Raw genomic sequence first — 27,516 nt, 5'->3', positions numbered from 1 at the left:
GCTATGACACTAGTTCCCTTATTATGTTTAATTTCACGTACCCCAGTTGTTTGGGTACTTTTTTCCTTGGTTTCTTCTCCTTTTCCCCTTCCTCTTTCCGCTTCCGCTTCTTCATCTCAATATCATCTTCTTTTATTTTGGGAATCTGCAAAATGATAAAAGAATGCACAACTTAGGTAAGTATCAATGCTTTCCTCTCTGATGTTAGCAATCCAGAATCCAGGGCAGTGGTTTTCCTCAAATTTCAGTGTGCATTAGAATTGCTTACTAAAAATGCAGATTCTTACGGTCCATGAGCACTCCCAACCCTGGTTTTGATTCAGTTACCTGGGGTAGGGCCTTTTAATCTGCATTTTGAACAAACATTTTGGTGAGTCTGCTACAATTCACTTCAAGAAAATTCTGGATCACATTTCAAGAAACACTTATCTAAAGACATTCTATCCACTTCCCAAATACAGTATATATATTCTATAGAATTTTCCTTACAAATTACATCTTAGGAAAGGTAACAGCTATTAACAGTCATTTCTATACCAAGTCTTAACCTAGGAACTTAACCTTATCCCAGAAACAGTAGATTATTAGACCACATATGGAGAGAGAAGTTTTAAAAGCAAATATAATTCCTTATCAATTTCCCCATATCTACATAATTTTACTTTAAAGCATGTAAATAACCTATAGATTCATTAAACAATGGTTAGAGGGCCGGCCCTGTGGCTTGGTGGTTAAGTGCGCGCACTGCGATGCTGGCGGCCCGGGTTCGGATCCCGGGTGCGCATCGAGGCACCACTTCTCCGTTCATCCTGAGGCCGAGTCCCACATACAGCAACTAGAAGGATGTGCAGCTACGACACACAACTATCCACTGGGGCTTTGGGGGGAAAAAATAAAATAAATAAAATCTTTAAAAAAAAAAAAAAAAAAATGGTTAGCATTTTACTTTTCCTTCTACTCACAGCCGTGGCACAAGTAAAATTCAAAGTATATCCTATTAATTGAACGCTCTCATTACTGTTGCAACACTGGATAAACTCACTTTGGGTGGCTTGTGCTTTTGGCTGTCTGTAATATCTTCTTCTTCAGTATCTGAAGCTTGGCGAAATTGTAGAGTTCCAGTGTTGATATAAAAGCCTCCATATTTTGTTGTTAGAGAAGCAGGAACTAATTCGTCATACTGGATTTAAAAAAAAAAGATTTCAGATATATCCTATTGTCTTTAATTCTATAAATATGTCAAAGAAATTCAATCACCATGTCAGCAACCTCCTTAAATTCTAACTGCAAAACTGACTGCAATGAGAAAGTTTGTGGAATAAATTTAGAAAAACTTAATATCTAGAATAAAAATGAGCTCTGATCATTCAGTATTTACTAAGAAAGGAACTTCTGGAATAATGAAGCAAATTCTAAATATATCATCTGCTGAGAAAAATTTAAGGATCATTGCTACTATTCTTAAAGACAAATGATTCTGAGGAGAAATTGAAACAAGGTAAAACAGATGACTAAATGTCCAGACAAAGATCAAATTTCATTTCCTACCATATCAGTATATAATTTTATTCATAAGGAAATTATAAAGAATAACAAAGTTATTTCTTCTATCTTAGCTGTAAGCTTTTAAGGTGGGGAAAATTTTTTAAATATTTAAAAGAAAAATAGCATATGTATGTTTTAAAGGGAAGCAGAAAAAGAACTGCCCAGTTCAGTAAGCATACACTGAGGGCCTATAATGAGCCAGGCACTTTGCTTAGAGCAAGGGACTTAAATTGTCTAAATCAGACTGAAGGTCTGACCTAGAATATCACTTAAAGCTGATGTCCTCTAAGCCTAGATTTTAAAGTTTATCATTATCTCCTCTGATGAAGATGGACAAAAGGCAAATATTAAATGAAAGTCAATCTTAACCAAATGAAGGTATTCATAGCAGAAGAGAAAAAAGGAACTACTTTTCTAACAGAGGCAAGATGTCTGCTACCTGGGGTCCCCAGAACTCTACTTAGGGGTTCTTCATATTACATAATTAGTCTTTAAGAAAGTCAGATTTTTAAGGAAAATTCTTTGCCATGGGCAAGGAATATACACAATGTACTAGTTACTCCAAGAATGTTAAGGCTAAGTACAAAATTAGTGATTTTACCCTGTATCCTTTTAAATTATATGGAGAACGGAAAAAGAAAGAACGGCTGGTTTAAATCATAATCAATCAAAAAGAAAGTGAGAAGAAAACATAAATGAAATCCTGTCTTGTTGCTCCACTTGATGAGCTTCTATACAGATATACAGGTGAGACCTTCAGGTGGAGGCCAGCACTATCTGCAAGGGAAGGACTGACGGGAGGAGAAAAGGATTAAAAGTGAAAAGACTTTGCAGTAATTATTTGGAAAACGTGATTAAGATAAATACACCTGTACTTTTTGCTTACATATACTTGTATACTGCTTCATAATTTTCAATGCTCCTTCATATAAATTATTTCATTTGGTCCTCCTGATACCCTTGTGAGGCAAGGAAGGCAAATATTATTCCCATTTTATAAGTGAAAACCAGATTCAGAGAGGTTAAGAACCTTGCCAGAGTAATTTTATTAGTTTATGGCAGAGTCACTAGCTAACTTCCAACCCACCCACTACACCACACAGCTTCTCACGTGGGACACACACATACTACCAGGTTACTGGGCAATGTGGACGTGCTCAACATCTGTCTTCTTCCGCAGTATTCTCCTGAGCCTTCTCTATTAGAACACTCTTCAGGAGAACAAACTCTTTATACATATTTAATTTAGGCTTTAAGTAGAATGTGTTAAGAGGCAATGGAGCACTAAACTCAAGAATCAGAAGGCCTATGGGCCGGCCCCGTGGCTTAGCAGTTAAGTGCGCGCGCTCCGCTACTGGCGGCCCAGGTTCGGATCCTGGGCGCGCACTGACGCACCGCTTCTCTGGCCATGCTGAGGCCGCGTCCCACATACAGCAACTAGAAGGATGTGCAGCTATGACATACAACTATCTACTGGGGCTTTGGGGGAAAAAAAATAAATAAATAAAATTACATAAAAAAAAAAAAAGAATCAGAAGACCTGGATCCAGATCCTTTGTCAATGACTAGCTATTACGACCCAGAGCAAATCACTTAACATCAATATTTTGAGGTTGTAAAACAGGGACAATATTAATGACTTCACAAAGCTGTAGTGAAATTTAAGAGACAACCTAAATAAAAGTGTCTGATATTGTTCTTTATTAATAACAAAAAAAAAAATTTTGTCTTTTTAAAATTTGGCAGCATATATGTGAGACTAAAAATAATCTTCAAAAGCATTTATTTTCAGGTATTTATAGTAATAAGTAGTACACGATTCTGAAAATTAGAACCAGATTATTTTCAGTCTCTATCGAATAATATACGAACAGTGAAAGTTTGCTGACAGTAGAATCAATGAAAAGAACAGAATCATTTGGTTAGATCAAAACAGTTTTATGTCTGAATTATCTCATAAAAAGAACCAAACAATCTGCTAAGGATAACAACACAAAATGCTTTTGCAAGTCAATGAACAACACGTATTTTAGCTCAATTTCCTCTGATAAAACAGGGACCTATCTTGTCCTATAAGTGTCCATAACTAACTGTATGACTTTTATACAACTTATACAAAATCTACCCTTATTGATGGCTTTCAAATTTTCTTCACCACAACCCAAGTGGAAAATACATTACACATCAAAACCCAGCACACGTGCACACACACGTACACAATAAAAATCACATAATCTACCACTGATTTACTATGATAGCTCCTATTCTATTTCATTTTCTTTAAAAATGCTGGCCACCACCCTAAATTGATATATAATCTAATTATAGGCTGCAAAAGTCAGTTTGAAAAACACTATATTCAAACATTCTGAGTGCTACAAAAGAAGATATTAAAAATGCTATTTATGAAAGGCTACATACTACATGACTACATACTGTGTGACATTCAGGAAAAGGTACAACTATGGAGATAGTAAAAAGATTAGTGATTGCCAGGGGTTAGGGACGGATGAATAGGTAGAACGCATTTTTTTAGGGCCATGAAACTGTTCTGTATGATACTATAACGGTGGATACATGTCACTATATATTTGTCAAAACCCATAGAATGTACAACACCAAGAAAGAACCCTAAGGTAAACTACGGACTTTGTCAATGTTGGTTCACTGATTATAACTAATGTACCACTCCAACTGGGGGATGCCGATAATGAGAAAGGCTGTGCACGTGTTGGGGCAGGGAATATATGGGAAATCTCTGTATCTTCCGCTCAATTTTGCTGGGAACCTAAAACTGCTATAAAAAGGTTAAGTTTATTAATTTTTAAAAATGCTATTTATATAAGCCTGAGTACATGCAATGTCCATTTATATATGGCTGAGTTCCTTTTTGGATTATTTAAAATTCAAAATCTACTTTACATATAACGTTAACACTAATACTAATGCTTTATACTTGCTTTTTGCTTTTCAGCATGTCATTAGCTTATCTGATGGGCAAGTCAGCCACAGCAGAGAAAACTGGGTGATGCTAAAAGACTTGCTCTTGGTCACATGGCGAACCAGAAACCCAAGTCAGGTCTAGAATCTAGAAATTTTGACTTCAGTTCCAAACCAGGATCAAGACTCTTGAAAACATCCCATGCCTTAACCTACTGGTTGACAACCTTTTCAGTAACAGGAAGGCCTCTTTACCCCAATGCGCATTGTCAATATTTTACTTCTGCAGACTAGGGTGTCTGATATGGTAAAGGAGTTTATGTCAGGACACCAAAACTAAGTTATTTTAGGAGTATGACAGGGTACCCAGTATGCCTCATGCTGGAAGTCCTTCTTATCATCCTCCTACACTATATATGCCTTGTCCTATCTGTACAACCAAGCACTGTGGTAACAGGAAAAAAACATACTAATTTGTGGGAGTCTAACAGTCACCTTACTGTCACTTTCTGTACATCCTAAGTAATCATTTCACACTGCAGAGGATACCATAATCCCAGGGTTTAGATTACTCTAGTACACTGAGATAATGTAAGAACATATAGCTTAACTACCCCAAAACACCATAAGTCCTCATTCATTTGCTGCGTGATCAATGGACTACCACAGTCCTTAAAAGCTCTCCTAAGTTCCCCTTCCTTTTATAAGGGAAAGAGGATTCTGGGGGAAAAGTTGTAGGGCTTGATCAAAACAGACTAGTGATAAAGGCTGGCATTCAATTACTGCCATTGTAGTAAGGCTTGGTAGCAATAAAAAATTAAGTACACTTTAAAGATGTCTGCCAGATTAAATTCAACCAGTAGCTCTAATCTTCAAGATCCACACAGTTCTTATCTGGTAGTCATTTCAAAATGCACCTGCCCAAGTTTGGGAATATCAATAAAAAATTCAATATGTAAATACCCTATGATCAACAAATTCCACGGCTAGAAATTTATCCTACACATATATCCACTCTATAATTATATTACATACATATTTACTCAAGTACATAAAGACAAAGGTACACATATGCTCATTATTTGTAAGCACTGGAAACCATTTAGATGTACATCAATAGGAGATTAGTAAGCAAAAACATTCAACGAGCTATTTTAGTTACTTTACCCTTGACTTCTAACCCAAACAGACAAAAAATTGCTGCTATATTAAAGAAACACTACTCACAGCCTCGGAGTTATCAATAAATGGATCTGTCTCATCATAGCCAAAGCCTATATCAATTAAATCTTGTAGCCGATCCTTCCGGTGTTTACGGGGTTTCCCACCCTGCAAAGAACAGATATGTTACACTAATTCAGTACTCATGCTGTTTCCATCAAGTTAAAAAATACCTGTTAGAAGAATTCCAAATAATTTATGTAGATAAACCCCCTTCCAGGAGGCTGAATTTAAGTCCCCCATACCTTGAATGTAAATTGTGTTTAGGGATTTGCTCCCAAAGAGTAGCGTATGAAAAGGAGGGGACAAAGTGACTGTACAGTGAAAAACCTAGCCAATATTACCTCAGCCAGGTGATCAAGGTCAAAATCAACAGTGATAAGTCAGGTTGATAGCATATATCCCTGATATGATGCAATAAAAATGGCACTTTACCTTGTGGTCATCCTCTCAAAAGCCGATAACCCCCGTTATACGTTAACCATGAGAAAAACATCAGACAAACTAAATTGAGGGACATTCTACAAATAACTGACTAGTATTCCTCAAAGCTGTCAAGATTATCAAGACAAGAAACATCTGAAAAACTGTCACCATCTAGATGAGCCTAAGGAGACATAATGACTAAATGTGATGTGGTATCCTGGATGGGATCCAGGAACTAAAAAAGGACACTGGGGGAAAACTAGTAAAATCTGAATAAAGTGTGGAGTTTAGTTAATAGTAATATACCAATGTTGCTTCATTAACTGTAACAAATCTACCATACAAATGTAAGATGTTATAGGGGAGAGTGGGTGAGCACTATACGGGAACTCTCTGGATTATCTCTGCAACGTTTCTGTAAATCCAAGCTATTCTTAAAATTACTTTTTAAAATGTCATAGAATTATACATACAGACATAGGAGAAAATAAAAACTGAGTGCATGCAAAAACTGGTGAAATCTGAATAAGGTCCATAGTCTAGCTAATTGTATTGTGCCAATGTCAATTTCCTAGTTTTGATAACTATAGTTATGTAAGATATTACCACTGGGAGAAACTGGGTGATTGGTACAAGGGACTTCTTTGTACTATATTTGCAACTTCTTGTGAGCCTGTAATTCTTTTTAAATAAAAAAGTTTTTTAAAAAGTAAAACAACAAGGGGCCGACCCCAGGGCGTAGCAGTTAAGTGCGCGTGCTCCACTGCTGGTAGCCCGGGTTTGGATCCCGGGCGTGCACTGATGCACCACTTGTCAGGCCATGCTGTGGCGGTGTCCCACATAAAAGTGGAGGAAGATCAGCATGGATGTTAGCTCAGGGCCAGTCTTCCTCAGCAAAAAGAGGAGGATTGGCATGGACGTTAGCTCAGGGCTGACCTTCCTCACAAAAAAAAAAAAAAAACTTTATTATTAGCTCAAATTAAAAAGATTGATGATACCAAGTGTTAACAATGATGTGGAGCAACTGAAACTCTCTTACATGACTGGTGCAAAATGATACAGCAGTTTTGCCAAACAGTTTGGCAGTTTCTTATAAAGTTAAACATACACTTACCATATGACCTAACAATCCAACTCGTATCATTTACTCCAGAGAAATAAAAATGTTATGTTCAGGCAAAGACTTGTATTCTAATGTTCAGAGCAGTTTTATTCATAGCAGCCAAAAACCGGAAACAACCCAATGCCCATCATCCAGAGAATGGATAAACAAATTGTGGTACATCCCTATGACAGATTACCACACAGCAATAAAAAGGAAGGAACTACTGATAACATGCCACACGTGAATGAATTTCAAAAGCATTTTGCTAAGTGAAAGAGGCAGACACAAAAGTCTATAAAATTCCATTTATAGGAAACTCTAGAAAAGGTAAAAAACAAAACAAAAAATCTATAGTGATAAAAAGTACATCACAGGTTGCCAGGGCTGGAGGGAGAGGATTATTTGTCGAGAGGTAAAAGGGAACTTTTTGGGGTGATAAAATTGTTCTATTTCATGATCATGGTAGTGGTTACAGAACTGTGTGCATTTGTCAAAATTCATCAACTGTACACTCAAAATGGATGAATTGCATTTATTTAAACTATACTTCAATAATGCTGATCTTCCAGGGCCAGCCCGGTGGCGCAAGCGGTTAAGTGCGTGCACTCTGCTGTGGTGGCCCGGGGTTCGCCGGTTCGGATTCCGGGCGTGCACCGACGCACCGCTTGGCAAGCCATGCTGTGGTGGTGTCCCATATAAAGTAGAGGAAGATGGGCACGAATGTGAGCCCAGGGCCAGTGTTCCTCAGCAAAAAAAGAAGAGGACTGGTATTGGATGCTAGCTCAGGGCTGGTGTTCCTCACACAAAAAAAATAATAATAAATAATGCTGATCTTTAAAACCCCTCATGATTATTTCCACTTCAACTTCTCTCCCCACAAACCTTTGTTCATACAATTATTTACATCTACAGCTTCCTTTCCATTCTAAGTGCCATTGCTATCATGCTGCCCATTGTTTTTCACTCAAATGTAATGAATGCCTTAATTAGCTTCTCTTCCCTTCTATTTATCCTCAATTTATCCTGTATAATATAATCTAATTAATATTTCTAAAATATCATTTCATATCATTCCCTGCTCAAAATGCCACAGAAGCATCCTATCTATTATAAGATAAATCCAAAACTCATAATGTGGCATTAATTAAATGCCTTCTACATGTTGACTCAAGCTGCCTTTCCAACATTTTCTTACAATTTTCCAACTTGAACACTTTGATCCATTCACTCTATCCACTCTCCTTCCAAACACACTTGCTTATCTTTCCTCATACTTTCCCCTTATTTGGAATAATCTCTTATTCTTCTCTGAATTCTCCCACCCTTCACAGCTGAGCCCAAGTTTTAAACCTTTTCTCCTTGATGCTTTCTACTTAAAATTACAATGATCTTTTTCTGCTCTCCTAACATATTTTTTGTCTGGGCACAACTAGCTGCCTGTAAGATTTACCTAGAGAAAACTAAAAAAACAAATAGGTACTGTTGTAATAGGCACAATCAAACATATGAAGAAGTACAAGTAACTTATGTATAACTAGAGACATTTAGGATTAAGTCTAGTCGAGGTGACCAGTAGTTACCACAGGAAACTATAGCTATTGTTAACGTTCTGAGTCCATAATCTAATATATGCAGTAAAGTGGTTAAACAAGTAAATGCAAATCTTACCAATGATAGTAAACAAAATGGCTAAAGCTTTACTTAATTATAAAGCATTAATCTGACCAAATGCCTCTCAAAAAAAGGATCATACAAGTATAAGATCTTTACCAAGCATCATAACAATGATAAAGGTATAAATTATATATACTATGACACATCCATTCAATGTTAACAGCCATTTTAAAACAACGTGGTAGGGGCCGGGCTGGTGGCCTAGCAGTTAAGTGCATGTGCTCCGCTGTGGAGGCCTGGGGTTCGGATCCCGGGCGCCCACCGATGCACCGCTTGTCAAGCCATGCTGTGGTGGCATCGCACATAAAGTGGAGGAAGATGGGAATGGATGTTAGCCCAGGGCCAGTCTTCCTCAGCAAAAAAGAGAGGAGGATTGGCAGATGTTAGCTCGGGGCTGATCTTCCTCACACACGCACACAAAATAAATAAATAAAAAACAAAAAATACCACAACGTGGTAGAGGAATATTTAATAACATAAAAGGCAACGAAAGCAGTTTACCAAATGTTATGCATAGTTCAGGTTATTCATAGAAAAGGTAATATTAATGCTCACTAAGCATTTGAAAGTATTAAACCTAACTGGTAATCATGGAGACAACATTAAAATAACAAGATATTGCTTTTTCAGCTGTCACACAGTCAGTAGGGTCTCATGAAAAACACAACACAGCAATACACATCTATAGATAGATATAAAATGCTCAAAGAATTACAACAAGCAGATAACCATGGTTATTACTGACGAGAAGGCATATAATTGGAGGCAGTGTAAAAGAAGACTTTGGCTTAATATTTATTATTTGAATTTGTTCTTAACAATAGGAGTGTATTCATGTATTACTCAAGGGATTAAAAAAATTTTTTCTTAAGTGCAAGAGAGCAAATACGTAAGCATACTGCATTTTTTTTTTTTTTTGTGAGAAAGATCAGCCCTGAGCTAACATCTGTGCTAATCCTCCTCTTTTTGCTGAGGAAGACCGGCTCTGAGCTAACATCTATTGCCAATCCTCCTCCTTTTTTTCCTCCAAAGCCCCAGTAGATAGTTGTATGTCATAGTTGCACATCCTTCTAGTTGCTGTATGTGGGACGCTGCCTCAGCATGGTCGGAGAAGCGGTGCATCGCCGCGCGGCATCTGAAGCCGGGCAGCCAGCAGTGGAGCGTGAGCACTTAACCACTAAGCCACGGGGCCGGCTCCACATACATGCATTTTTAAAAGCCCTGAAAAGATACACATCAAACTATTAACAGTGGCTATGCCTGGCAGTGGGCTTACGGGTGCTTTTTATTTTCTTCTCTCTGTTCATCTGTATTTATACATTCTTTTACAGTGAACAAAATCTTTGAAATATGTAAATGCGTACATACACAGAGATCTCTGGGACAAGAAACAAACAGTGTTTATCTCTGAGGAGGCAACTGGTTAGCTGGGAGTCAGGGGTAGAATGGAGTTTCACCTTTCATCATATTACCTTTTCTATCTTTTGCATTTTCATCAAGTACATGTATTACCCATTCAAGAAATTTTATTTTCTTAGGTCTGGTCCACCAAACATCTAACACCATTCTGTTTTTGACTCCCTATATGATTCTGCTTCCCAGTCCCACCCTGGGGAAAGAGTTTTGGATAAGCTGTGTTTGACACATCCGTGCCTGTGTTGTTCTTTCTTAAGAACAAAATTCTTTCATGTTTTTCACTACAAATCACATAATTTTTCACATAATGGCCAATAACTTAGAAATACAAAGATTAATTACATTAAAGGAATCCCAAAGAACATGCAGCCACTGGCTAAAACAGGATGTTGAAGAGCCAGTCAACATTAGTCAACAACAAGTCTTCTATGTCCACTTGCCTTATCAATCACCACAAGGGACCAAATTAAGTGACTTTTTAGAGCCCTTCTCCATTAGCCAGGGTTACACGGCCTTTGCTCTATCTATTAACGGCTTTCTGCCAAAGCACCTACTGTTAAGTACATCCCAGTTCCCTCCTTCATCAAAGAGGCCACCAGAACACAGTTTTTGGCCTCAGTTTTACTTTTCCTCACCTTTTGGCCTCATTGGACAACTTCTCCCCTGGGCTGCCTCCTGCCTTACCCCCTTTTCTATTCTCCAAACTCTAGGTCTCTAGTTCCCCAATTATGCTGAAATCCAGAGACATGCATATGGTATAAAATGGAACCAAACTTTTGACAGCTGCCAAAAAGGCACAAACCAATTAATTCACGAACATTAAAATTTCACCTAAAGGAACTCAAAATAGATTGGCAAAGGATTATATTACAGTCTCTTCCCTACTAGGCCTATTTTGAACCACTCTCTTTTTCAGCATCCTGAGCAAGAATACCCCCTGTGGCAGAATCAAATCAAAACTGATAAATCCCCTGGACTTTTGCAGTTGTCCATGTTCCACAGTTTACACAATAAATGCATCTTATAAAAATAAAAAATGTATTTTCCAAATTTAAAAAAAACCTTGAATTTTGCTATATCTAAAATGAAGAGGGCCGGCCCTGTGGCTTAGCGGTTAAGTGCGTGCGCTCAGCTGCTGGCGGCCCGGGTTCGGATCCCGGGTGCGCACCGACGCACGGCTTCTCGGGCCATGCTGAGGCCACGTCCCACATACAGCAACTAGAAGGATGTGCAGCTATGACATACAACTATCTACTGGGGCTTTGGGGGGAAAATAAAATAAAATAAAAGTTTAAAAAAATAATAATAAATAAAAAATAAATAAATAAAATGAAGAAACTCCTTCAAATCTATTCCCCTAGGGCACTAGTTTACTATGACTCAGAAGAAAATGACTGAGTCTTTAGTACCTGCTTAACCTGATAACCAGTGTTTCAAGCCAACGCAGTCTGAGTACACTGTAACACTAAGCTGTAAAACAAACAAGATGTTCTTAAGACAGGACCCCGACTGCCTCCAAGTAACAAGAAACCTAACTAATAGTCACCATCATTGATCACCTATGGAAGACAGAGGAAGCATGACACTGATTGCTAAGACTCCAGTCTTATAACTGAGAAGAAAGTATCCCCTGGTCACATAGCTTCCCTATTTGTCCCAGCCCTGTCACAACCTTATCTTTCTCCACCTCTGCTGATTTCCTTAACCTACCAATAGAAAAGGGTAGAGATTTAAGTCAGCAGAAAGACAGCCAAGAGCTGACTTAACAGCATCGAAACAGTATACATACACTTCTATAATCACCACTTATGGATATAGAGCCCTCCTACCAAGTACCCTAAAACTGCTGATTCTCAATTGTTCCTAAGAAATTTAAGGAAGTTGAAGAGAACTTATTTAGCTCAAAGAGGCCAAGGAATTAAAAGGGCATGTCATGGCAAGTGATTACAATTGGTTTAACTGCAATAAAGAAACTATTATTTGAGTTGAGAATTCTTCCTTGCACTTTATTTAAAAACCTCCCTCACCTCTGTTTGTTTTCAAAGGACATTATTTTATGTTTTTATTGTATATGTAGTGTCATACTATTGCTGGTCTACAGAACCTAAGTACACTGGCATTTGTGCTTTGCAAGTAGAATTTATTTTGTGTTAATGTTAACAAGTTTGCCCAAACTGCTTTACCCGATGCCCTACCAAGTTGATCCTTAGGGACCAGAACTAATACAAGGCCAAAACAAACAGGAAAACCAGCCAAGGAGGTTCCCAAGGAAGCTCTAACCCCTCAACAAGTGTGGATGATCATCTGACAACATGAGCAATTAAAGAATTCTTAAAACTCCCAGGAAGAGAGCATAAATGCTTTCTAATATCCACTTGTATCAACCTCATATTTGAGGATACTTTTTAAATAATCCATAATTATTTTAAATATAAACATATATTTCCTTTCCACTCAATTAAGTAGTATTTACTGTGAAAAAGTCACTCTTTGGAAATTATACAGTTACTCCAAGATATTGCCATTCTTTAAAACACATCTGGACAAAATCAGTTTTAAAAGCCATACCAAAAGAAAATCAAGAAATTTTATAAATATACTTTGTTTTTACCCAAAAAGTGTTAACTCCATTTGATCAACTGCTTTACTTATAAGACTGCTTAGAATTACTTTCATACCATCAAACCAACCCCTATCCTCCCTTTTAAAATAAATATGAAGCTACCAGTGCTCTGAGTCCAAAATCACTTAGAATTAAGCATCAAAGGTGGTATTCAAAGTTTACGTGGTAAAGTAAGCAGATTTTAAAGCTGTAATTTGATTTCATAAATGCTAATAAATGCCCTGGCAGAACACATGTCTTCCTATTCAGTCATTCAGATTCAAATAGTCTTAACTGAGCCCCTGCTAGGGCACCAGGTACTACACTAAGTGTTTTCATTTAGGTTACTGAATTTATATCCAATTCTAGGATAGCACGATCTTTCAAGATGGCTGGGTTAACACAACGAGAAAAGCACTGAAAGAAATCTTCCCACCACCACACGTTATTCTATGTCCTAGAAGGCTTAGCGAACATGTCTATACTCATCAAACTGAACCTCATTCCCTGCTCTACAGTATATATGGCCTCAAAAAAAGCATACACAACCTAGAAACCATCTAAAAGCTGAGTTGGAAACTAGGATATTCAGCCTCAACATTTGGAGCCTTAAAACTGGGAATGAGGAAAGGCACAGGGGCCTCTAAACTGTATCCTGCTTCCCTCCTACAGTAACCAACAAGACAAATTTGGAGCCTACGGAGTAGCAGAAATGTCAAAATTTGGACTTAGTTACTTAATAAGATTTCTATACAAATCTTATGTAGTATATTTAGAGTATTTAGCATACTCTAGGTAAAAATAAATACTGAATAGTTATATTTCCCTTTTCCCAAAAAAACCTTTAGCAATTGACGCTGAATGTGCACTGTCACGATACTTGAAAAGCAACACAACAGGAACTAGGACACAGGCAATAAAAATAGGACAGAATACAGGAAAAACACAAAGAAACCATTCAATAAAGGGTGCTCCTTTCACAATTTTATACTCCCTATAATTTCTGTTATTATTGTTTTTCAACTACCAAAACTGTCTCAATTTTTCTTCCCTGAGCGACTGCTACAAGAGAAAGGACACACTCTATCCTCCATGGTTATCCTTCCCTTCTCCCTCAAGCGGCAGCCTGCTCCACTTGACGCAACTCCTCTCCCGCACAACCAACAGCTACACATACTAAAGACCACAAAAGCCATAAACTTGCCTCTCAGGCCTTCCAATAAACCAGAGAATTTATCACTAACATCACTCACAGGACCAGTCACATCTCAGTGCATTTTATTTTTCCCCATAACTGGAAACCTCCAACTGAGTTTAACTTGCTCAGTTCTCTGCAACTTCCTACAAAGGCATTCTCCTCCACAATGGAAATGGCATAACCTCCCACATGTACCGCCAACCACTCTGCTCAGAAAAGAGAAAGGGCAGAGTGTAAAATAGATGGACTAATGAGTTAAATATATTAGGAAAAACAACAACAACAGTGAAGCAAGTATATCAAGGTCTCAAACTAGGGCTTGAGAGCTGAATTTGGCCCACAGATGTATTTTGTTTGGCCCACTAGATGTTTTAATTAGAAGCCAACATTTAGAAGTAAGAGACATTAGAGGAAAATCCTGATTTGGGCCTTCTTTTGAGAGATGGGAAGATCTGGCAACTCTAAGCCCAAGTTTCTGCAAAGTAACAAAAGGCTGGAGCTGAGCAGCAGCCGGGCCCTTCAGACAGGGCATGTGCTGTCCCCTCTTCAGGACAATCCCCCACATACATTGTCCATCTGGCCTGCTTCACTAATTAATCAGCAGGGATCTTGGGGACATGTGAATTTGCTACTCCTGAACTACAGGACACTAAAGTAACTACAGGACAGTAAAGTACAGGTCAATAAAGACCTTGGGGCCGGCCCCGTGGCTTAGCGGTTAGGTGCACACGCTCCACTACTGGCGGCCCGGGTTCGGATCCCGGGCGCGCACCAACACACCGCTTCTCCGGCCATGCTGAAGCCGTGTCCCACATACAGCAACTAGAAGGATGTGCAACTATGACATACAACTATCTACTGGGGCTTTGGGGGGAAAAAAAAGGAGGAGGATTGGCAATAGATGTTAGCTCAGAGCCAGTCTTCCTCAGCAAAAAGAGGAGGATTACCATGGATGTTAGCTCAGGGCTGATCTGCCTCACACACAAAAAAAATAAATAAATAAAAAAAAATAAAGATCTTGGTTTGTTATTTAAGAGTGACCTTTTGTAAGAGCCTATCATTGGACAAAGAATCTTCTCCCAGGTCCCTATTGGCCTGATGATTTTCTTAAAAGCTTCCAAATACTTAGTTGTGGTCTTTAAGAAGACCACAATAGTTAAGAAGAATCTAAAAAAGTGACTGAAGAATCAAAGATAAAGGCCATTTGGAACAGAATGCCTGAATTAAAAGATCAAAATCAGTGGGGCAGTCAATTAATAGAGGTTAAAATTCCACAGATGTTTATGTTAAAAAGAATTTATGACACGCACATTAAGACAGAGCATTTCTCCACAAGAGTGATATGTTTAAGCTACTAAACAGTATTTCACATTTAGATAGTACTTTAAATATTTCAAACACTAATAATCTATTTCATCATCTGATGTTGACAAAACCCCTTTGTTATAAAGTTGGGTAGGCAGATCTTATTTTCCCCTCACAGATACCAAAGCATAAAAAAGCCAAGAGGGACCAGCCCAGTGGCGTAGAGGTTAAGTTCATGTGCTCTGCTTCGATGGCCCAGGGTCCGCAGGTTCAAATCCCGGGTGCAGATCGACACACTGCTCGTCAAGCCATGTATGGCAGTGTCCCATATACAAAATAGAGGAAGATGGGCACAGATGTTAGCTCAGAGCCAATCTTCCTCAGCACAAGAGGAGGATTGGCAACAGATGTTAGCTCAGACCCAATCTTCCCCACATTCACACACACACACACACACAAAGAAAAGCCAAGAGCCTTCACTAAGGTCACCCAGCTAGTTAATATGGCAAAGACAGGATCAGAATCCAGTTGTGTTAACCCATAATCCTGTGCTCCTTTCACCACAATACATTGCCACTACTGCCTCTCATCCACCACTCTCCACCACTCTCCTACAGAGGGTTGAAAAGCTATTCTAGGAATTACAGAGAAATCGGTTCCACAGGAGACTGGAAGTATCCATTCAAAGACCCTCCACCAAAGTCTCCAAAATTTCTTCCAATTTCAAGAATGGAATTAGCCCTTCTATTGACTTTCAAATCCCCAAAATAAAGTCACTCATTTCTACAGGCACTGCTTGGCACTGCATTTGTGTGTCATATATATGTCTCGTCTTCCCAATTATTTTGAAAGTTTCTCCAGGAGAGGGCAACTATCATGCCCCTTTGTACATCCAATATAAATGCTCCAATACTTTATTATTTATACACAACATTTAAGAAACAAAGGGCTAGAAGTAACAAGCAATTTTCAGAAATAATGACAAGGACATCTAAATTATAATATGAAGGAAACAAAAGTAAAAAGAAAAGGTAGCTAGAGATGCAAGTTTTATTTGTTTTATAAGCCTCAAAGAATTGAATCCTCTTTTTGTCATCTGCAAAAAAATTAGAAAAAGGAAATCTAACTTTGGTGGGTTAATATTTTGCATGATTTCACGCACAGTATTTAAAAAATTGTGTGTAAGTAAAAAAGATTTTTTTACTTAAAATATATATATATGTATAAATATAAATATACATATAGACATCTGAATTTGTACCCCTGAACACCAATAAAGATTTTTGTTATTTAAGAATGATCTTGGGCCGGCCCGGTGGCTTAGCGGTTAAGTGCGCGCGCTCCACTGCTGGCGGCCCGGGTTCGCATCCCGGGCGCGCATCGACGCACCGCTTCTCTGGCCATCCTGAGGCCACGTCCCACATACAGCACCTAGAAGGATGTGCAACTATGACATACAACTATCTACTGGGGCTTTGGGGAAGAAAAACAAAAAAAGGAGGAGGATTGGCAATAGATGTTAGCTCAGAGCCGGTCTTCCTCAGCAAAAAGAGGAGAATTAGCACGGATGTTAGCTCAGGGCTGATCTCCCTCACCAAAAAAAAAAAAAAAGAATGATCTTTTGTGACAGCCTAGAGCCTAAAGCCGGACAAGGTATCCTCTCGCAGGTCACTTCTACCCCGATGAGCCCCTTAAAAGGCTCCACATAATTTGTTACAATATATCTATATAATACTCATAGATATAATACTCATGGCATACTTTTAGGTTTACGCACATAAAGCCTTCATGAGGTAGGACATTTTAAATCTCTACTTAGAACGCAAATAGAGTGAGCAGCCAAAATAAAAATCCAGAGGAGAAATACAGTCCATTAATTTGGATTACAACAAGAGTAACATTTTATCCATGCGCAATGACAGTGCCTGGATATATCCCATTTATCTGGAACTCAATTTTACACATCAACCAATGTCTTCAGAACATTGGTTTCTCTATGATAAGTACTATCCAAGGGCTCCCCATTAAGATTTAATAACTCTGAGGCAGTACATCACATTACTTATAAGATCATATAGACATATGATCACTATATAATCAATATAAGGATCCTATGGATATAGGATTCTTACTTACAGGATCATATACTAGAAATTTTCCCATCTGCAAAGGGCAATTCTAATCCTTGGTTCTATAACCCATGGAAAAATAGGCACTCTAAAATAGTGTTGGAGGGAGTGAAAACTGGTAATTTAGAAACTGGTAATTCGGTAATATACACCAAAACTATAAATGCATAAATCTTTCGACCTAAAAATTCCACTTCTAGGAATTTGTCCCCTACAGACAAACTTGAAAATGTGTGAAATGCCATGCTACTAAGTAATTTACTGTAGCACTATTTACAAGAGCAAATTTTTGGGAACAACCTATTAAACATTTGGGGAGTGGTTAAATAAACTGTGATATTCCATACAATGGAATACCATGCAGCCTTGAAAAGAGAGAGAGAGAGAAAGCTCTCCTTGTCCCAATGTGCAAAAATCTTCAAGATATAGTAAACGAAAAAAGTGAAGAGCAGAACTGTGTAAAGTACTCTGTAATGTGTAAAAAGGGGTGAGGGTGGGGGAAGCAATACATGTATATACAGAGACATACACAAAATATCTCTGGAAGGACCCTCAAGAACATTACTTGCCTCTAGGAAGTGAGATAAGGTGGGTGGACAAGAGAATGAAAGGAAGATTTTTCACTGTATACTTTTTTTAAATTTTTGAATTTTGAACCATGGAAATGTATTGCTTGGTTAAAACAGTAAATTTAACAAATATATTAACTGGTATAAAAAGTACAGACAATATTTCAAGATTTACAATCTGAGAACACAGTACTGTAATTAAACCCTACAAATTACTGTAAGTGACAACTTCTGTTATTCCTTCCGTGAAAACACCCACCAGTCCATCTCAAAATTTATTATTATACAATCACAGAATACAGAGCCAGAAGGGGCTTCAAAAAATCTGAACCTCTCTATTTACTGATAGGAAAACTGTGGCCCAGAGAGGTTAAATAACCTCCCCACAGGACATGATTAGTAGGTGGTAAAGTGTGGCCTAGAACCTGACCCACATTCCAATCTATTCTCATGTATTTCCCCCACCCCCAAAGGGTTTCTTCACCACCACAAGGAGCCAACCAGTGTCAATCAAGATTGAAGTAGCATTTTGAGGATAACATGACTGACAGGGCTAGTGTGGGCTGACATCCCATCTCCGTGAGATCCATTTCAATGCTCACAGGGGAACCAGAAAGGGTAAGGTCTTGCTTCTCATGGGTTACGTTTTAGCAAAGTGACAAGGAACAGTTAAAGCTACAGAATAAACATGGGATGAGGAGTGAATCTTTCTACAAAAGCCAATTACACTAAAAAAATCTGAGAAAATGTGAAGCAACTTCACAATCAGGTAATTAAATTTTATTTTTATATTAAAACAAACACCAAGCTATTGTGGCATAAAATATAAAATGTACATGAGTTTTTCAGGGAAACAAGACACTTTCAAAGAAATATCATCCTGCTTCTGATTGATTCTAATCCTGGGGCCTAAAAATACACACATTCATTCCCAAACTCTTCAGTGGCAGGAAGGCTTGAGAACTACTACACCAGGGGAATTAAAGTAGCATTCTCAATGGCAGTGGAAAGGGCAAAGATTTAGAGCTAGACAGACCTGGACACGCAGCCTAGTTCTTGACACTGTGTGACCTTAGATCAGTTACTTAACCTTGAGCTCAGAGCCTCAGTTTCTTCATCTGTAAAATATGGTCAATATTACCTACTTTGTAGTTTTATTATAAGGATTGGAGATACTATATGTTAAGCAAACTGCCTGGACTCTAGAAGGAGTACAATAAATGATGACTACTATTATGGCCATTACAAACCTATCAGAATCTTTATTTGACTGGCTAACCATTCATTTGCATTCAATTTGTGAGAACAAGATAAGATGGGCAATGGATATTATAAGCCCTCCCAACCAGTCACAGAAGGAAAACAGGCCAATAGGATAAAATTATCTAAGTGAAGAGTTTATTATACTCACATATTTCATTTCAAATTTCTTAGCCAACATTTCCACTTCTTGCCTCTCTTGATGCTCATCATTAAATGGGTCTTCTGTATGAATGGGCTTCTTCTGATTCAAAGCGAATGGGAAAAGAAATAGAAGTATTAGTATTACTTTAACCAGAGTTAAATATATCCTTAAATTTAAGAGTCAATTTTCCCAAATATTAACAAATAAGTAGAAGCATTAAAAGTAACTAGAGGGGCTTGCCCCATGGCCTAGTGGTTAAATCCGGCGCTCTCTGCTTCCGCGGCCCGGGTTTGGTTCCCAGGAGCGGACCTACACCACTTGTCAGCAGCCATGCCGTGGCAATGACCCACATACAAAGTAGAGCAAGACTGGCCACAGATGTTAGCTCAGGGCTAATATTCCTCAAGCAAAAAAAAAAAAGAGGAAGACTGGCAACAGATGTTAGCTCAGAGCGAATCTTCTTCAGCAAAAATAAATAAATAAATAAAAATAAAAGTAACTAGAAAGAAATGTTGGTTTGTAGCAAAAGTACTTGCAATTTTAGTGGACTCTTACACATTTTAAAGTTTTTGGGGGGCCAGCCCAGTGGTGCAGCGGTTAAATGCACATGCTCTGCTTTGGTGGCCCAGGGTTCACCAGTTTGGATCCCAGGCATGCACCAACACACCGTGTGTCAAGCCATGCTGTGGCGTGGTGGCGTCCCATATAGAGTAGAGGAAGATGGGCATGGATGTTAGCCCAGGGCCAATCTTCCTCAGCGAAAAAAAAAAAAAAACCCAGGAGGATTGGCATTGGATGTTAGCTCAGGGCTGATCTTCCTCACCAAAAAAAACCAAAAATAGTTTTTTTGGTGGTTAAGAACTCAACCATTCAAATTGTCTCCACCTACAAAATGATCATACGGTCACCTCATCCAAAATAACAAGGCTCCAAAAAACCCCAAGAAAATTACATAAAAATGAAAATCCTACTTATAACTCTAGGTTGAGATCTTCCAAGCAAAGATTAACTGCTTTGGTCACAGGAAATGCTTCTAAAACGATCTCTAGGTTATTAATTTAGAGTCAACGTTTAACCATCTGCCCTGAGTTATCACTAGCGTACCTGAAGCTGCTATGACTTTCTGCTGAGGCCCCGCATCAACAACTTCTATATCACCTACACCCTGTCAATGGATATCCATTCATAGAATACATACTACTTTTAAACAAAGCTAGAAAAGTGAAATAGCTGCAAACAGATTACACTACCATGGCTTTGTACTAGCAGGAAAAGAGTGAAAGTTTACTATATGTTTTAAAAAAAACACACAGCTAGGATCCCACATTTACCATCTATTTACCAAAACAAACAAAAAAATAAACCACGTCCTTTACTCAAGTTTACTATTTTAGCAGACACATTTCATATACATGGTTTTTCAATGTACAAAAAAGCCAAAACAAGGAGCCATGTATGGATAAAAATGCTATTTTTGTCTAATTATGGATAATTGACCAGAAAGTTAATTTAAAAAAAAGGATGGCTAGATGTTTTTACTACACATCTTCAAGTAACTAAAACTGAAAGTACATTACAGCTGAAATACGGGATACAAATTTGGCTGACCCTGAAGGGCAAGAAAAAATGCAGAAGGAACAAAGATTTGCACACTTTGGAACTGAGACACTTCACGCTCGATATAAAGGCTGAGATATGATCAGTCTAAAAACTACAACAGAAAAATACAGACAGAATGAATACAAAACAACTTGTCATATCTAGGGCATTAGAATAAACAGAAACTCCTTAAAGCTTAAACAATTTTTTAAATTATCTATTGTAATAAGCAATAAATTTATAGAATCTTTTATCCCGATAGGAGTTACCAATAAAAAATATGAACATGATCTGAAAGGAAATAAACTAGCAGGAATAGACTAATAATGAAATAAGAAATACTAGGCATGTTCAGGGTATACCGCCTTAACTTGAGACTAAAGTTAAGGACATGGGCAGGCCCCCTGGCCTAGTGGTTAAGTTTGGCGTGCTCCACTTCAGCAGCCCGAGTTTGGTTCCCAGGCATGGACCTACACCACTCATCAGCAGCCATGCTGTGGCAGCAACCCACATACAAAATAGAGGAAGACTGGCACAGATGTTAGCTCAGAGTGAATCTTTCTCAGCAAAAAAATTACAAAAATAAAATAAAGGTAAGGACAGTGAGCAACCACAATGCCTTGCCATTATAAACTGTTGCTTCACATCACTGTCAAGTCCAAATACTAGGTCTTTCTACTGGTCTAATCTATTTTATATGCGCAAACATAAATACATGGATATATATTTTTAGTAAGAATCACCTTATATGCCATTCTAAAATGTTTTATGTAGACTTTATAGAGGCATCAAAAGAAAATCTCTTATTTACTCTTGACTTTCTATAAAAAATAAATTTAAGAAAACTGACTCACTTTTCTTTCACAACTAAGAAATAACCTTCTACCCCCAATCAAGGTTCTAAGTAAGCTTTCTTTATGTTTTTCAGGTTTTCAGATCTGAAAAATTACTAAATCTCAAAATTACCAACTATCCACACGTAACATTGACCTAATAATTTTGTCCTTTGACGTTAACTCATTAACACCATTTTCAGGAGATCTTCCATATAGCTTATCCAAAATATTCGATGTGACAAGCAATGGAATACCCCAGAACTCTGTAACAGTATAATCACATTAGACTATAATCATTTATTTTTCTTCTTAGAGTAAAAGGTCAATTAATCATGTTACAAATGGATGTTCTAGTAACCGATTTTCTGGTTTACTGAGAGTTAAAAAAGAATTTCTTGTATATCAATTACTACTAAAACTTATTTCTAAATTGTACTATTTCCCTTTAGCCAGAAATGCTGGACAAATTAGTACTTCAGGATAGAGATGACTGTAATGCCTTAGTCACCATCCTGAACCACCTCACTCAGGGCTCAATGCTCTACAGAGATAACAAGGTTAAGGGTTTAGCTAACCTGTGTCCTGACAACCTGGAGGAAGGGGCTTTTGATTTTCAAATTTTGCCAACATATGCTCATTTAATTGTGCTAATAAAAATAAAATGTAGAAAATATTCTGATTGCATTCGATTAATCAGGGTTTTGCTGTTCATTTAGTATTTATGGGGGGGTGATTTAAATGCACCCCAATATAGATGATAATCACATGTAACACAGACTTTTTTTAATACCTACACCTATCAACTTAAGGACTTGGAGCTAAAATCTTCAGTGACAGATGGCTATTTTGAAATTTTAGAAGCTTTTTTTCTTTTAATTTTACAAGATCTCTTTTCCTCCCCTTTCTACTCTTACCCTGCTACATGGTATGTTGTCCAATTACACTAACTCAAAATTAAAACTATTTTGAAAATATTACAACATCCCTCTTAATTTTTAAATAACTGGACTCCCTCTGAGAGGAAGAAAAACCAAATTTTGGAATAGCTACTTTCTTTTTTTTTTTTTTGTGAGGAAGATCAGCCCTGAGCTAACATCCGTGCTAATCCCCCTCTTTTTGCTGAGGAAGACCAGCCCTGAGCTAACATCTATTGCCAATCCTCCTCCTTTTTTCCCCCAAAGCCCCAGTAGATAGTTGTATGTCATAGCTGCACATCCTTCTAGTTGGTGTATGTGGGACGTGGCCTCAGCATGGCTGGAGAAGCGGTGCGTCAGTGCGCGCCCGGGATCCAAAGCCAGGCCGCCAGCAGTGGAGCGCGCGCACTTAACCGCTAAGCCAGGGGCCGGCCCTGGAATAGCTACTTTCTAAACGAATTCTAATGGCCACATTTTTGGTTTTTGATGATTTCTCTTCCTAGGATTTCCCTTCATGGATGACTACTTTATTTAGAAAGGTGTTTTTTACACTTTCTTATGTAATAAATATGTCCATTGGGAGTAATCATAGGAAAATCTGGCAAATCTTTGTTGCAAAGATGCATTGTAATAAACAATGGATTTTTTTTTTTTGGCTGAGGAAGATCCACCCTGAGCTAACATCTGTTGCCAATCTTCCTCTATTTTATATGTGGGTCACTGCCACAGCATGGCTGCTGATGAGTGGTGTAGGTCCAAGCCTGAGAACCAAACCTGGGCCGCAGAAGCAGAGCATGCTGAACTCAACCACGAGACCACAGGGTCAGTCCATAGTGGATTTTTTTGTTCAGTGGAATATGACAAAGGATACACAGCTGAATATACAATGAGAAAATTGGAATAATTAACCCCTAAGTTGGTAGTATAAACAGAAAAATTAAACAGAATTGTTCATCTCTCTCCTACTACATCAAACTAGTGGTTCTGATATTATCAAGTTAACAAGGTAGGGTGTCTCAAAATTAACTTTTTTTATAATTAACTGATACATTTCTATTACTAATTCATCAATGCATGAATATTACAGCATAAAGAGGGTCCTGATAGAGGTCTCTGTATTTCTACTATGACTCTAATTTTAGTTTATTTTGGCAGGATCTTCTAGGATTTTTTTTTTTTTTTAAGATTTTATTTATTTATTTTTTCCCCCCAAAGCCCCAGTAGATAGTTGTATGTCATAGCTGCACATCCTTCTAGTTGCTATATGTGGGACTCGGCCTCAGGATGGCCGGAGAAGTGGTGCCTCGGTGCGCGCCTGGGATCCGAACCCGGGCCACCAGCATCGGAGCTCGCGCACTTAACCGCCAAGCCACGGGGCCGGCCTGAGGATCTTCTAAATATAAACCTGAGTTAACTGTAAGAAATTTTGTTTTGCTAAGACTTGGTACTAGTATAGAAAGAAATACTAATAAAATTACGTATAACCACTCTGTGCCTCCTCATTAGTAAAGTGGGGATAATGGTTCCTACCTCATGGAACTCTGCTGCACTAACTCAGCAAGTCATGTACCAAACTTAGAACTGTGTCCAGCACATAGCAAGAACTCAGTAAACATTAGCTATTAAGTATTTTAACCCAAATATGATGTGTTTTTATCTGTAATTTATGAAACAGATTAGGTAGTAAAACTGCAAACCTACTTTATATTAGAAGATCAAATACAATTTCTTTGAAAAATGCTCCAATCCAATATTTTCAAAATTATTTTAGGGAAAAAAATGACATCACATTTATAAATAATAAGGGCACTAAAGTGAGTCTACAGGGCAACATGCTATGTGGAAGTGCCCAAAATGATCTCTACCCTTAACAATTCATTTTGGTTGCAAACATTTAGTAATGATTTGACCACATAACAATATTTGTAAATAATGATCAAAATACTATTGGCCACAAAATAAACAAGATCTAGTGACAGTTTAATATGATATTTTTAAACTAAAGAGTCATTCATTTGGGCCGGCCCATGGCTTAGCGGTTGGGTGCTCGCGTTCCACTACTAGCGGCCCGGGGTTCGGATCCTGGGCACACACCGACGCACTGCTACTCCGGCCATGCTGAGGCCGCGACCCACATACAGCAACTAGAAGGATGTGCAACTATGACATACAACTATCTACTGGGGCTTTAGGGCAAAAAAAAAAAAAGGAGGAGGATTGGCAATAGATGTTAGCTCAGAGCCGGTCTTCCTCAGCAAAAAGAGGAGGATTAGCATGGATGTTAGCTCAGGGCTGATCTTCCTCACACACACACAAAAAGAGTCATTCATTTCAACTATAACGATAGTTGAGGATGAAAACAAAACAAGAGCCTTCTAGAGTCCATTAGACCTGTGCTAAAGCAAAACCTAATAAACAGCATACATAACCTCTAAACAATAGAGAAATTGTTCTCTTAATACTGTTACTCTTTCATTTCCCTTTTTAGTTTACTTCTGAAGATCATCAACCCACAACAATAAAAATTACAATTACCAACAAACCTCTCTCCTTCTCCATTGTTCACTAGTTCCATCAAAGGCATACCTACCTATTTTCAATAAAGTTTTTAAAAATTCAAAGCTAAGATTTTTTTCATTACTCTCCAAAATTACAACGGCCAAGTGCAATATCCTCCAACTTGGACCTATAAACTAATGACATGCACTCAAATAAGAATATGATTGTAGGCGCCAAATAAACCAGGAGAAACACCTTCTCATTCAATTACAATATAAACTCCAGAGAAAACAAAGCTAAAAAGGTTTACCAATACCAACACAAGAGAGCAAAATAGGTAACCAGATAACTAATCCACTTCTCCTTCATTCCTAAAGTGGAATCCTTAGTCTGAAAAATTTCAGATTACTTTTAAATCCCCTTCTATTAAGAAAGATACCCCCGCGCTCCCAAGCACATCTCAGCAGCCACAGCGTCAAGCATAACAAACACTGACGAAGATGAGGATGATACTAGAGAGGTTACACAATCTCACTGCTTCAGATCGGGGGGCGTGTCCCCCAAGGTTTTCTCCTCCCTTCTACTGGAACGACAACAGGAGCTCCACAAGGAAAATTCAACCACGCAACTTGCAGGGCCCCCACATTTTATGTGGGGAACACAGAGAAAAGGAGGAAAATGTGATGTTTTGAAAGGTGCAGAGGATAAATCGGCTGGAGCTGCGTTTGCAGCGGGCGCACGACGGGGGTCGGAGGAGCCGGCTGGCAGCCTCGGCCAACCCTGGGGGACAGAGGAAAGCAGCACCAACTACCCGTCCACCCACTCGGCCCTGCCCCTTCCAGCCCACCCTCCCGGGCGACCCGAGACACACATGGTGGGCATCGGAAAGTGCAAACCACTGGGGAAGGCCGTCGGGTTCTGAGGCTCCCAGGGTCTTAGGGGATGAGGAAAGAATCTTCTGTACCCGTTGTTCTCCGCACAGCAGCAGCTCCGGGTAACTAAACTCCACGCAGCTCTCGTCGGTGGGATCCTTGAGCACCAGCTCCAGGCGCACCGTCTCCCTCGGCGGCCTCTGCTGCGGCTCGGCCCGGGAAGCCGACTCCCGCGGCGGGGGCGGCTGCAAGTGCAGCTGCGGGAGTGGCGGCGGCGGCGGCGGCTCCGGCCGCGGGGGCTCGCGCTGCAGCGACATGGGCGGCTCGGCGCGGCTGACCTCGCGCGGGGGGAGCGGCTTCTCCCGCGGCGGGGGCTGCGCATCCGACCGGGGGGCAGCCTCCCGCGGGGCCGGCTGCTCCGCCCGGGCCGGCTCGCGGTACGGCTGCGGCTCCAGCCGGGGGGGCTCGCGAGGGTACTCGGGCTCGCGTTCGGCCCCCGGGTACTCGGGCTCGCGCCGCCTCACCGGTGACAGGCTAATAAACGCTACTCTGCGCGGCTCCGCCATCCCCACTGTTCTGGCCCTCTGCCTTCGCTCGAGCCGGCGCTCGGTTCTACGCCGAGTTGTTTGCCTGCCCGCCCTTCCTTTTGCTCTCCGTCGCTTTTCTTCCCTCCACCACCCTCAGCCGTCTCCGCCGACGCCACCGTGAGTGCGGACCGTGCCCCCTTCCCCGCCACTATGTCCTGATGAGCTCCACCGCCATCGCCAGGGTCGCCGCAGCCGCCATGTTGGATCCCCCACATAAATAGAAGCAGGCCGCTGAGCGGGCGCATGCGCAGACAAGAGACGCTCGCGTCCACCGTCGTGGCTGTGGCTCAGTTTTCCTCTTTTCCTCCCAACAGTCTGGAGACCAGGCAGGTCAGCGGAAGTGACGTCATGGCAGAACCGGTTTCCTTGGAAACGGAGACGCTGTCTGCGCCCTTCCTAAAAGGGAGGGGTCTGGGGTTTCCCGAGAAGCTTCCTATTCGCACCCGGAAACCGGAGGCGCGAATGGGGCTGGTCCAAGGGAGAGGGTCGGGATGTGCCCGGGACTGACCGAGTCATGGCGCCGGGTCCCGGCTGGCGCGAGCTTTCCGCTTTCGGCCCTAGAGAGTTGGAGTTGTCAGCTGATTATTCAAGGCGGATACGGTGAAAGGGTAGAGGGCCGCGCGGACCGGCCGCTGTGCCTGCCTGCCCAGCGCCCCCGCAGCCCGAAGTATCGA

General features: G+C 39.7%; 1 protein-coding gene across 2 annotated transcripts in view; it reads right to left on the bottom strand.

Annotated features, from left to right (window-relative positions):
- UBN2 (ubinuclein 2) overlaps positions 1-27,093 on the bottom strand; it is a 74,629-nt gene extending 47,536 nt beyond the window's left edge. The window contains exons 1-5 of one of the 2 annotated variants that reach the window (XM_014787709.2): positions 26,348-27,093; positions 19,542-19,631; positions 5,713-5,814; positions 1,043-1,180; positions 42-145 (exon numbers count right to left, since the gene is read on the bottom strand). In XM_014787709.2, the coding sequence (XP_014643195.1) occupies positions 42-145; positions 1,043-1,180; positions 5,713-5,814; positions 19,542-19,631; positions 26,348-26,821 (908 nt within the window). In that variant the 5' untranslated portion in view covers positions 26,822-27,093. Of the gene's footprint in view, positions 1-41; positions 146-1,042; positions 1,181-5,712; positions 5,815-19,541; positions 19,635-26,347 lie in introns of both variants that reach the window. The other variant, XM_014787708.2, reaches the window with a different exon arrangement.
- Positions 27,094-27,516: the final 423 nt, after the last annotated feature.

The sequence above is a fragment of the Ceratotherium simum genome, chromosome 1 (assembly GCF_057802395.1).
Source record: "Ceratotherium simum simum isolate JZ-2026a chromosome 1, ASM5780239v1, whole genome shotgun sequence".
NCBI classification, from domain to species: domain Eukaryota; kingdom Metazoa; phylum Chordata; class Mammalia; order Perissodactyla; family Rhinocerotidae; genus Ceratotherium; species Ceratotherium simum.
Note: the sequence above shows the minus strand (reverse complement) of the source record. Positions and strands in the feature narration are given on the sequence as shown.